This window comes from Sorex fumeus, unplaced genomic scaffold (genome assembly GCF_029834395.1).
Source record: "Sorex fumeus unplaced genomic scaffold, SorFum_2.1 ptg000034l, whole genome shotgun sequence".
NCBI classification, from domain to species: Eukaryota; Metazoa; Chordata; class Mammalia; order Eulipotyphla; family Soricidae; genus Sorex; species Sorex fumeus.
Genome location: NW_026606091.1, coordinates 26959214 through 26972285, shown reverse-complemented (window position 1 = coordinate 26972285; position 13072 = coordinate 26959214). Strand labels below are relative to the sequence as shown.

Sequence of the window (13072 nt, the reverse complement as noted above, 5' to 3'; positions counted from 1 at the left end):
GCATAATGCCACCTAGTGGCAATTTATGTTTATGACAGTGAGCAGCCAAGAGCAATAGGCAAAAGCTGGTGACCATAGTCTAGTGTAGGCCCTATCTCCAACTTTGGGAGATTACTGCCAAATTCACATGGTAAGTGAATTCAAAACCGCATACTTCCGGTGCCTCGCTCCTTTCGACCCTGCTTCCTTGAGATCATTTGTGCCTTCCTCTCGCTACTGCCCTCCTAATAGGGCTTCCCCGTGATTGGCAGCAATCTTAGCTGGAAGCCCCAAAGAGTTTGTGAGCATCCTGACCAGGGGCAGGGCTTGTCACTCCCCAGGTTACTCCTCTTGAGGGCCTAAGGTACTAGTGCGGACCAACGTAACTGAACTATGCCAGGACTCTGAAAGAAAGAGTGTACACCTCGCCCCCGGGCTGATGACTCGGTTGGACTGAGACCACGATGAAGCAGCAATTTATTTGAATACTAAGTAGTAAACATGTGAGGGCTGGAAGGGGAGGGTGATGGAAGAGGCTGGCTGGGGAAGAGTCTGGGGCATGGGTTTGGCTGGGAGGTCACAGGGCCGGGGATGCCCGGAACTTCTGGTTCAAACAGAAGACGGCGCCCGTGAGGGCTGTGCACTGGCGGGCCAGGAGCTTCACGCTCAGGTCCTGGTAGCCTCTCTCGCAGGTCATCTTAGCTGCCTCCACAAACTGGTGGTAGTTGTGGACCACGTCCCTCAGGTGGCTCGCCGCCTCCCGATGCCGGGCCGAGCAGCGGCTGCAGTCCGTGAGCTGCAGGCACAGGCCGGCCAGCTGGACTAGGTGCTGGAAGGTGTCGCGAAGTGCGCCCTGCATCTCATCGGGGGACTGGTCCATCCGGATCACGTGCTGGCAGCTGGACAGGAGCTTCTGGGAGCCCAGGCAGAGGCGGCTCCGGCTCTCGGAGAAGTGCCACATGCAATTCTCGGGAGGGTGTTGGTGGCTATTCGCCTCAGAAGCTTCTAAAATGTGCCGGAGCTCCTGCAAGCTGTCGGTGAGGTGGACGAAGCCCTCGTGGGTGCTGGCGGGCCTGGCCTGCAGCTGGCTCAGCGTCCTGGAGCAGTACTCGGGCCAGATGTGGCTGTTTCTGGGCAGGGGCTGGGATGGCCTCCAGGGGGGAGCCAGTGGGCTGCCCGCAGCGGGTGGCGCGGTGAGGGGGACTGTGGGGTGCGCCTCTGGGTCCCTCTCTTCCTCCTCCGGGTCGAGCTGCAGGCCCCGGAAGCACGTGGCATAGGACAACTGGCAGCTGCACTGTTCCAGCCCAGCCCGGGGGGCCGCCGACTCATTCATGCCCACAAAGCCCAGGGACGTGGCCACGCGGAGACCCGCAGAAATCTCCCGGGGGTCTTTAGCAGCAAAGCACAGGTAAGAATTCTCGGCAGGAAGGCAGGTGCCAGGGTTCTCTGGCCTCAGATAGGGCTGCGGACTCTCGGAGGGGGGCTGCTCGGGGGAATGTGGGAGTAACTTTGGCAAAGAAGGTCTCTGATTTGTGATCTGCAGGAGACTGTCCCCAGGTTGGGGGGCTTCCCCTCCCACGTGGTTTAGTGGCTCCATCTGGGCCCTCTCCACGGGAAGTTCTGGCACAGTGGTCTGGTCCCCGAGTAAGAAACCCGGATGGAGATCCAGCTCAGTCAATCGCTTTTGCTCTGGGGCCTCACCGGTGTGGCCTGGGGGTTCTCTGCCGAGTCTTTGGGGGCCCCCGGGGGAAGGCGGCGAGATTTGCTCAGTTCCTGCTCCAGGATGCTCCGAGGAGAGAGCGCCTGTCATGCCCCCCGCCGGGGTACTCACACCAAATGTCGGTGGCACCGCATCGGACACATTGCCCACCTCACCTGTGGGGTCACTCGGATCCTCCCCAGACCCATCCTCACCTACATGGGTGCCATTCGCATCTGCGGTGTCTCCGTCACTTCCCCCAAAGAGTGGCCCCCGTTTCTCATTGGTAGGGCCACAGGCCAGCTCCTCTCGTGCACCTGTTTCCTGTTCACCCCTTTCAGGACTGACGGGGGTAGACTCTGTGGTCGGGGGGGCAGCTTCTGGCATCTGATCTGTCAACGAAGATCTCAAAGCCGTTTCCAGGGGGACCTCTCCCTGCTCGGACCTGCTCCCTGCAGAGGTGGGGTTTGGCCCCGGACTGAGGACTGCGCAGACTCCATCTGGGTCTGGGTCAACACTAGAGAGAGAGGACGTGCTGTCCCCGAGCTCCGCAGCGAGTTCTGGGGTGACACAGACATCTGAGTGCTGACACAAGGCAGGTAAGGCTTGGACGAGCCCAGCCGGAGCAGCAGCAGGGCCTGGGGAACCGGCCCGGGAAGGGGGTGGGGTGCCTGCTGGGAAGGTGGGCACAGTGACAGCCAGAGGTGCAGCCGCCTCCTTCTCCCTATGGCTGGGGTCAATCCGGAGGCGAACGGCTGAGATGGAAGACACCCGCGAGTCTACCACCGATTTGGTCTCCATGGTCTCGGGCTCCATCTCCATGGCCCGGGAGGCGGGGTTTTTGCGCTCAGCCTCCCTCAGCGGGGCCAGCAGCCCCAGTGCCTTGGTCTCCAGGAGCCCGGGCTCCCCATGCATGTCCTGCAGAGAGGACACGGTTGGGGAGGGCGTGCCCAGGGCCAGGTAGGGCTCCCGCTCGTAGTAGCAGACATCGTCCACCGTCTCCAGGGACACGGATGGCAGCAGGGGGAATGACACCTGGCAGGTATAGTCTGTCTGCAGGAAGGACCTTCTTTTCCTCAGGCTCTTGGCATACTTCTTCCCTGCGCCCCTGCGGCTGGGCTCCCTCCCATCCGGCCCAGGCTGCAGGCTCTCCTCGGGGCAGACCTTCCTCTGCAAGCCGGCAGTGCTGGGCTCAGCGAGAGAAATAGTGCTGGACCCTGAGAATCAAGAAGTGGGAAAGTACATTAAAACACACACACACACACACACACACACACACACACACACACACAACGACACGCAGAGGCTTAACAGAACCGGTTCCCTGGGTTCGGATCCTGGTTGGGTTGTGTAGCCGGGGGTCAGTGAAGATCTCATCCCCCCAGTGGACTCAGCAGGAAGAGGCCCATAAAGGTGGGACTTATGGATTTGGGTGCTCAGAACCTCAACTTCCTTTCAGGGAACAGTGTTATCCTAACCAAGACTAGTTTTGTGGGGGCTGTTGAGGAAGGTGATCTGTTTATGCTACCCTGTTTATGTACAAGCAGAAAGATGTACGATGTGGGCACCATCAGCCATGGACTTTCACAATTTCAAACTCAAGCACATTGCTCAGAAACAAATTCTAGGCTTATTTTTTAATACTGGGGGTGTAGCTTAACTGTAGAGCATTTGCCTTGCAAATGAGAGGCCCAGGACTGAAGAAATGAAAACAAATTTATATTATATATAGTCACGGTCCTCCCATTGTTCATCGATTTACTTGAGCGGGCCCAGTAACGTCTCCTTCGTGAGACTTGTTGTTACTGTGTTTGGCATATCGAATACGTCACGGGTAGCTTGCCAGGCTCTCCGAGAGGGGCGGAGGAATCGAACTTGGGTCGGCCATGTTGGCTGTGATATTATATATAATATTATATTATACACACATATATGTATATATGTATATATGTATAAAGAGAGAGGAAGAGAGAGGGAGAGAAAGAGGGAGAGAGGAAAATGGAGAGGAGAGGTAGATGGAGAAAGGGGGAGAGAAAGAGAGAGAGGGAGAGAGAGAGGATCCCTGACTTCATTGTTGCTGTTGTTTGTTTGGTTTTTGTTTTGTGTCACACCCGGCAATGCTCAGGTGTTACTCCTGGCTCTGCACTCAGGAATCACTCCTGGCTGTGCTCAGCGGACCATATGGAATGCTGGGGATTGAACCCGGGTCGGTCACATGCAAGGCAAATGCCCTCCCTGCTGTACTGGCCTCCCTATTTTTTTTTTTTGAGGGAGCCAAGTCCAGTGGTATCCGGGGGCTAGTCCTGGCTCTGTGCTCAGGAGTCACCCCTGGTGGTGCTTGAGAAACCAAAGGAGATGGTGAGAGGGAGCTGTCATATTTAAACACTGGGGGGTGGGGTGGGGATGGGGAGAACAGCAGGCTTCAGAGCACCAGCACGGTGCTCGAGACCCGCTCTGGCAGTGCTCCAGGGGTCAAAGCCTGGTTTCTCACATCTCCCTGGTGCAGATTCTACCTCAGATGCCAAAGCCCCTTTGGGGACCACCTGCCAATCCAGCCCCCAGGCTCTTTGTGCTTCAAGGCCACATTTAACATGGGGGGGTCAGTTATGATTCCAACACTTCCCTCCGTGGAACAGTCTGTCTGACCCTCTCCTCCTCAATTCTGTCACCTGGCAAGGCCCCATCCACGTGCCCCTTCTTACAGGAAGCATTCCCTGATACCCTGGCATTGAATTTATGCTTATTCTGCTGCTACTGTTCCCTGCATCTCCCTGGCTGCCCAGGCTTGAGGTCGAGCACCTAGGTGATTTTTCCACTGAACCCACCAGGCAGTCCTCAAAGAGGAAAGGGTCTCTCCTCTGCCTCCCCCATCAAATGTGGTCCCTGCTTCCAGCGGGGGAGGGGGGAGGGGGGCTCAAGAGCTGCCCCACAAGCTGGAAGGATGGCTGGAATGGGGTGGGGGCCTCACCTGAGAGGGGGTCGGGTGGGGTGAGCTTGTCGGCAGCATCATAATACTCCTCATCCGAGCTGCCCTCCTCGAAGGCCAGCGGTAGGTGTGGGGCCAGGGCTCCCAGCGTGGACCTGGGCCGGGCCTCCACCCAACCCTGCTGAGCCCTGGCGGGGAGCCCGGAGCCCTGGCGAGAGGCCGCGCTGTCCGAGCTGTCACTCAGCTGGCTGGCGGGGGAGACGCTGGAGCACAGGCTGTAGTAGTCGCTCCGGCTGCCCTCGTACAGCTGGGGGTCCAGCCTGACCACGCTGAGCTCCGCACCCCAACCGAACATCTCAGGAGAGGACCCCTCGGGCAGCTCCCGCCGGGAGCGCTGGGGGCTGGTCCTCTGGGTCAGGTCCAGGAGGCAGAGGAAGCCGCTGGTGTCCAGCTGGCCTTGCTCCTCCGGGCCCTGGGGGTTCGTGTGGTCAGGGAAGCTTCTGGAGCTGAAGTGGAAGAAGCCGGAGCGGCTGGAGGAGCAGGCATCCAGGTCGTCCTCCTCCAGGGCGTCCATGGATTCGCTCGACCCGCTGGTCCGGCAGCCGCGGCTCTCGGTGTTGGCTGAGTCGGACGCCTCAGACTCGGCACTGTCGGTGGTGCTATTGGCCGCCGTGCTCGGGCGTCTCCTGGCCCCGTCGGGAGTGGCACTGTTCCCGGTGGGTGACAGCGTCCTGCACCGGCCCGGCTTCAGCAGGCGCCGGTCGGAGAGAGCGTCCAGCACGCAGTCCAGTTCCGAGGACTCCTCTGAGTCACTGCACGCCCGAGACTCGTAGCCTGCGATGCCGGGAACACAAAAAGCTGATGGGACAGTGTGTGGGGACCGCAGCCACTCGCCCCCCATCCCAGCTCTGGGACTCAGGACTCCAGGTTGTCACCCTAACACCAGTCTGTGAACCCCCTGAAGGAATCAGGATTCCCTCCCTCCCATTGCTGAAGATACTTTCTTTTGGGGAGGGGTGGGTTGGGCCACACCCAACAGCAGTGCTCAGGGCTTACTCCTGGCTCTGCTCTCAGAAATTACTCCTGGTGGGGACCAGGGGACTCTATGGGGTGCCAGGGATCAAATCCTGATGGGTCACTTGCAAGTCAGATGCTCTCCCTGCTGCACTTTCTCCCCAGTGCCCCCCTCCCCGCACCCCGCATCCTGCCCAAGACTTTCCATTCCTGGAACTGAGGTGGGTGTGCAGTGGGCAGCCTCCCCATTGCTGCTGAGTGCCTCAGTCAGCCCCATGTGCACAGAAAGACCAGAGAGGGAATAGCACAAAACCAAACAGAGCTGGTCCCTTTTCCTGATGGGCAAATCAACTCAGGTTGACTTCCTGGGGAGGTGATTCTGAGGCCGCTGCATGGGCGCTCACTCTGAAGCCTGGTGCAAGGGACCCTTGGGCGCTGCTGGACTTCATGAACAGGACCCTCATCCAACTGCAGGCACTGGGCGGGGGGAAGGGTTCCTGGCCAGAAAGCAGAAAATGTCGATCCAGGTTTCTCATCTCTCCCCCACCTTAGCTTCTGGAGCACACTCTTACAGTTCTCCTTGATCTGATCGGGACTTCCTGCCACTGTTGGCTTCCTCAGTACAGCGGGAAGAGGCTGCACTCAGGGCCAGGCTTCCCTGCTTGCGGGCCTGACCACTCTGGGCAGCCTTCCCAAGCTTCAGCCTTACACTGTGGCCTTCTCCCCAGGTTGCATGACCTGGCCCTTGTGACCTGCCTCCCAGGAGTCCCCTCTACGCTCGCCATTCTTCTTTGCTGAACTGCAGAAGCTTTCATGTAGATTGATTTCACTGAAGCAAAAGAGTTTTTATTAAAACTCATTTATAAAGATGTGAGGGGAGAGAGAAAAAAGTATGTGTTCGAGAGAGAACACAGGCTTCTCCAGGGGAGAAACTGGCATGCTAAGAAATGGAAGCAAGCAAGCTGAGATGTGTGTTCTAGTCCTTCAAGGTCTATTTCCCATGTTGACCACTGTCATCTTCCTGGCAGAAGCAGTGTCCCCTGGCCACCAGACCTCCCTGGCAGTGGGCTTTCCCTTTCCATGGCCTCTCTGTCCAGAAGGCCATGCATTCACACACTGGGCTAAAGACCAAGGTCACACATGCACTGAACCCCTTACTCCTGAGTGACTTAACTTGATCTCACTATCCCTGTGGAGAAGATACGATGTAATGGGGTGCCTTTTTTTTTTTTCACCATCTCCATGTTCAGTGATATCACACCAGAAGCCTGGTATTAGCCACGGGGAGAGTTCATACCATGGAACTAAACCATTGCTTCCAATCAGAAAGCAAAACTTTGTTTTGGTTTTGTCCTCAGCAGAGACAGTTGTAAAACATTGATCAGCAAACCAGTGGGAAAATGTGGCAGCTGTTGGGCTAAAACAAAGCTAGAGAGAAACTGAGAATTTTTTTTTTTTAAATCTTAATGGGCCTTTACACCTTCATTCCTTTGGGGGCAGGGTAGGTTAGGCCTTACCCAGCAGCACTCAGGGGCAGCATCTGGTTCTGTTCAGAGGTCACCATGTCCAGGGGGAATATATGTGGAGTTAGGGGTTGAACTGGGGTCTGCTGCATGCAAAGCAAAAGCTTTAACCCCTAGAATGTTTCTCTGACCCCCATTTCTTTCCTGGTATGATTTTAAGTTTCTTCTATCTCCAAGCATCCCCTTCTTGTGAACATGTAAGACTGATATTTCTGTTAGAATTCAGGAGCATGCCAAGTTGTGACTAGGTGTCGAATGGGAAGCCACGACATTGTTACTTTCTGGACAAACAAGTGATGTTTCTTTTTTGCTGACAAAACCAGAATACAGCAGGAGATCAAAGAGATGATCTTTGGAAACAGAACAAGGAATCAGAGACCTGTACCGATATTCCTTGGCTTTAGGAGACTGTCAAGTAGCAGGAAAGCTCCTCTTAGCTTCCAGAAAGACCAAATGTTTAGCAGGAAGTAGATGAAGAAACAGCTGTCACGCACTTAAGTCAACATCTCAACTCCATTCAATCCTATGCCTCCCTTTAGACGTCCCAACCGAAGGAGCCAGGGAAACAGGCCTGTTCTTCCTGGGGGGTGGGCGAGTTCGAGAGCCAGGGCCTCACCTTCTTCAGCAGATACCCGGTGCACTTGTTGTTTGTTTCCAGGCCAGAGGAAAATGGTGGTGACTGGGTCAACAAACAGCCTGTAGTAGCCGGCAATCAGGCAGGCCAGGTCCTTTGCACTGTTGCACTCCAGCAGCAAGGAGAGAACCTTGGGAGGCAACGAGAGCTCTTAGCTTATGAAGGGCGAAGGGAGAGTCTGAGATGGGTGAGGAGCCACGATGGGGCCACTGGTAGGTTTCCAAGCAGGTCCAGTCATGGTTCCTAGACAGGACCCCCATCCTTTCACCACTAAGACGTGAAATGAATTCTCACATGTACGCTTATAGTTGCATGCAGTAGGCTCCTCCCATCCCATCTCTACAAAGGCCTCCTGACTCTGACCTTCTTCCACTCCAACCTCCTCAGGTGATGCTGTTTATCCAGACACTGAGCCCTTTCAAAACTGAGTGAAGAAGGGAAAGGATGATAGGAAGCAATGAGGCACTACCGTGGCTTATGTTGAGATCGAGGCAAAGAAAGGCAGGATAAATGCGAGACCTTTCAGATGACTCAAAGGGTCCTGCATCGTTTACCCATTCTAACTGCTGCCACTCAAAACTCTTGGGCAGCCACTCTGGTCTCACACACATGACAGAACTAAAGACACCTAGCACAGCGGGTAGGGCGTTTGCCTTGCATGCAGCCGACCAGAATTCGATTCCTATGTCCCTCTCGGTGAGCCTGGCAGGCTTGCGAGAGTATCCTGCCCGTAAAGCAGAGCCTGGCAAGCTCCCCGTGGTGTATATGACATACCAAAAACAGTAACAAGTCTCACAATGGAGACGTTACTGGTGCCTGCTCGAGCAAATCGATGAACAAGGGGAAGACAGTGCTACAGACAGAGCTACTACAGTCTTTAATACTAAGAAAACAGTATTCTTGAGTGCTCCCTGCTAAGTTTCTGACCCCCTGTTGTCAGACTATAGGCTCTAGCTCAGTTTACAACAAACAAAAGCTCTGAGGAATATGCAGCCTGTTTACTACTCCCTTTGATAGAAAAAAGATGGAGGATTCATGCTTTTAAGCAAAAAATTGGACATTAGACATCAGATCCAAACCCATATAAAGTGCCCTGGAAATAATTTAGCCCCTAATTCCAGAAGCTGGATTTCCCCAGCGTTACCTTGACGTCTTGGAGATACACTTTGACCATGCTCACTTTCTCCGACTCCTCTGTCAGCTCCACTCGGCTGATGCTCGCAAACTCCGCCAGCGTGGACATGATGTTGAGTTTGCTATTGATAATTTGACTAATCCCATACTTGGCTCCCACTAGAAGGGCGATGTAAGACTCTCTATCCTGTAACTGCAAAAGAGTGTGAGAGGAATTTGTCTCTGTAAGCCTGTAAGAGTAGGTGCCCATGTGAGATATGAAGTTTTTCTCTGCAAACCTGGATTCTGACTTCATGTTCTCACTCCCACTTTCCTAGAGAGAGACTCTATGCACAGCTGACTTGAGTACGACTTTATCTCACCTAACTTCACAATAGGGCCAGAGAGGGAGTGCAGAAGTTAAGGCACTTGCTCTGCATGTGGCGGATCTTGGTTCAATCCCTGGCACCATACATGATCCCTGAGCACCTCCAGGGTTCACTCCTGAGCCCAACGTCAGGAATAATCCTGGAGCATCGTGGATGTGGCCCAACTTTTATTTGAGGCCCCCCGCTCAAATTAAAATAATGTTTTGTTTTGTTTTTGGGCACCACACCTGGCTAGGCTCAGGGCTTACTTCTGGCTCTGCATTCAGGGATCACTCCTGGTGGGCTTGGGGTACTCTGTGGGGTGCTGGGTATTGAACACAATCAGCCACACGCAAGGCAAGCACCTTACCCACTGTACTCCAGCCCTTCAAAAGGAAGTAATTCCTTTTTTTTATAGAAAGATCTGTTTTGATAGATAGGCAAACCACAGGATGGTAATCTGTCCCACAGATAATCTGTCTTTCACAGCCATGCATTTTTCACACATGTCCCACACACCCCAGTCCTGGTATTTCTTCCTTGCCATCAATACCATGGAAATTGTGACCTTTCTCTAATGAAGTTCATTTTCATTAAGCCAACCACCTGCAGGAAGCTTCCGATTGATCTCTGCTCTTCCATTCAGAACAGTCTTCCCGTACCACATTTTCTGTACTTTGTGGGCAGGACTGAACTATGACATTTATATTATTGCACTTATCTGCATTTGAGTCTCATATTCATGTTAAACTTCCTGATGACAGGGTCAGTTTTAACCTGTATTGGCACCTCCCTGTGCACCACCAGCACCCTGGGCCCATTCACTATGGTTGGCTTCTTCTCCCACTCTCAGCTCTTTCCTGATGTAGAAAATTAACAGGGTCTGGAGCCAGGCTAGGAACAGTGGAAGCACTGGCCCTTGGAAAAATTGGAAAAGTTTTTCTTGTACATTTTTTAATTTGTTTGTTTCTGGGTCGCTCCCTACAATGCTCAGGGGTTACTCCTGGCTTCTGGCTCTGCATTCAGGAAATTACTGCTTGTGGGACTTGGGGGACCCTATGGGATGCCGGGGATCAAACCTAGGTCGCCCGCATGCAAGACAAGTGCCCTAACCTCTGTACTATCTCTCCAGCCCCTTCTTGTATTTTTATGTCTTCCTGTGATCTAGTCTCGTTCCCCTTGAGGCAGCCTTCCTTCCACCAGAGAGATCTCTGAGTTCATAGCCAGGAGTGAATCCTGAGCACTAATGGGTGTGGCCTCCAAAGTAATAGCAACATAATAGCAAAATAATAGCAACAATAATAACCTCCAATTTGTCTACTGTCAGGTTTTGTGCTTATGTGTTCTGGGAATGAATATGAGGGGAGAGGCCCTAAGCCAACTCCTCCTTCATCCCACCTTCTTCCCTAACTGCCAAGGAAATGATATAACTAGACTGACTCGCCCAGATCAAAACCAGAGGGGGGTGAGTAAGAGCACAGAGGGCTTCTCCTCTGCTTCTCTTTGGCCTTCTCAGCATCCCCACCCCCATCCCAACACTGCTCAAGACCTCCCCTTATTCTGAACAGGCAGAGCCTCTGACAGTCAAGATGACATTATTTTCTTTCTTTCAGAATTTCTCAGTTTTTCTCTTCCCCTTTAAATGCTCCAGGGTTGACAGCCTCCTCTCTCAGAATACCTGTTCTCTGCTGGAAAATCTGGTCAGACTCAACCTTCATGTCTTACCTGATGCCCTTCTCCTGCCTTCTCTTCCCCTGAAGCCAGCAATGTTCACCTCAGACTCCATACAACAGCCCTGCGCTTCTCTCCTGACTGCCTTGTCTTGATGGGAACCTCATACCATCATTCAATGGGGGAAATCATGTCTTATTCAGCTCTGTCCCTCCATACCCCGGTTTCTATCATGCAGTAGAATGATAAACATTCCCCAGTGATATTATATTTAGTTTCCCCAGCCAATTCTCAATACAAGACAGAGTTCTCTGAAATGTGAGCATAAAAGATGTACCGCTCTTCAGAAAAAAATACTTATAAGAAAAGGATGATCCAGTTCTCTTACACGTACCATTAAAGTAGCATTGAAGATTTTACCACCATACGTTTTGAGTTCCCCAAGGATCTGTAAATAGTTCAAACGTAGCTGGGCAGCAGAAATCAGTTGCTTCAAAAGGGGGAAAAAAAAAAAAAGAAAAGAAAAGAAGGTCAGAGTTGTTCACTTAAAACCCAGAAGATGTCAAAATTCTCCCTCCGGTTTTTACAAGAGAAACTTAATGTCCTACTGGGAGCATGGGAGGGCCCAGGGACACACACCTTCTGTCGGGGCTCCAAGAGATTCTGGTTCCTCTTCATGTGGAAGCTGATGGCTTTCTTGATGTCTTTGCCCTTCATGTTTCGGAGTAAAGTCGGAGATATAAAGTTCTCGATTCCCCAATCTTTCCTGCCACGAGACATTGGGGACAAGGAGGCCCAGTTTTAGAGGATTTGGCTCAAGTGAAGAGCAAATTGATTCAGTGCTTCGTATGCCTGGAGAACTGCAAATATGAACCTTTTTCTAAGTACATGGTTTAAAAAATAAATAAGGGGGCAGGGAGGAGGTAGCTCCAAGAGTCACCCTGCATGGGTTCTGAGTTCTATCCCTGAGCAGTCCAATTCCTCTAAGTACTGCTGACTAGGACCCCTGAGCTCTGGGCATCCCCAAATAGATGAAGAGGTTTTGAGGAGTGTGTAAATAAATGTACAGACACACATACCTCCTTCAGGAACTTTAGCCCATAATCACACTGCACATGGCACATGCTTCCTACAGTATCATAGTGCCTGTGATCTCTCCTGGCTGCACCATGGAGCTGGCCAGAAGCCTCAAACTCCCCCAGTAAACTTGTTAAAAAATACAGATTCTCACGAACAGTTCTGTAATGCTCTATCTCACAGTGATTCAATAAAAAAAGTAAATAAAAATGAAAAAAACAACAACAACAAACAAACCAACAAAATACAGGTTCTCAAGACCCATTCTTCAGCTACTTGACTATATATCAGGACAAGTGTCAAGGATTTATTTTTATTTAATATTATTATTTTGATGGTTTTCAGGGGGCACTGCTTGGGGGGGGGGGAGGAAGGGCACCCAAGTCCACCAGGAGGTACTGGGAAAATATGCAGTGCCAGGGGTCAAACCCAGGGCTTTACACAGGCCAAGCATCAGCTCTATGGAGTAAGCCATACCTCTGACCTCATTTTATTTTTAATGTGTTTTGTGTGGGGTAAGTTTCTGGGCACTACTTCAAACGCAGGACTCAGGGGATGTTCGTGGAGGTACTCTAGGGGCCAGACAGTGTTGAGGGCTGAACCGGGGCCTTCTGCATTCAGCCCATTGAGCTCCCTCCAGTACCCCTTCCTTCCTTCCTTCCTTCCTTCCTTCCTTCCTTCCTTCCTTCCTTCCTTTCCTTCTTCCTTCCCTCCCTCCCTCCCTCCCTCCCTCCCTCCCTCCCTCCCTCCCTCCCTCCCTTCCTTCAGTTTTTGTTTTTGGGCCATATCCAGCAATGGGTAGGGGTTACTCCTGCCTCTACTCCTGTATCTGTACTCAGGAATTATTCCTGACAGTACTTGGGGACCATAAAAGAAGCCAGGGATTGCACTCAGATTGGCCACATGCAAGGCAAGCGGCCTATCTGCTGTACTATCGCTCCAGTCCTCCCACCCCCACCTAAACAGGGCTGTGATAGGGTTTTTTTTTTTCTTTTTGGGTTACACCTGGTGATACACAGGGGTTACTCCTGGCTCTGCACTCAGGAATTATTCCTGGCGGTGCTCAGG

At 52.7% G+C, this 13072-nt stretch overlaps 1 protein-coding gene across 2 annotated transcripts in view; it reads right to left on the bottom strand.

Annotated features, from left to right (window-relative positions):
* Positions 1 to 464: 464 nt before the first annotated feature.
* FRMPD1 (FERM and PDZ domain containing 1) overlaps positions 465 to 13072 on the bottom strand; it is a 97118-nt gene continuing 84510 nt past the window's right edge. For both annotated transcript variants that reach the window (XM_056117116.1, XM_056117117.1), the window contains 6 exons: positions 11567 to 11693; positions 11322 to 11417; positions 8920 to 9102; positions 7758 to 7905; positions 4647 to 5438; positions 465 to 2895 (listed from right to left, as the gene is read on the bottom strand). In XM_056117116.1, the coding sequence (XP_055973091.1) occupies positions 557 to 2895; positions 4647 to 5438; positions 7758 to 7905; positions 8920 to 9102; positions 11322 to 11417; positions 11567 to 11693 (3685 nt within the window). In that variant the 3' untranslated portion in view covers positions 465 to 556. The remainder of the gene's footprint in view (positions 2896 to 4646; positions 5439 to 7757; positions 7906 to 8919; positions 9103 to 11321; positions 11418 to 11566; positions 11694 to 13072) is intronic.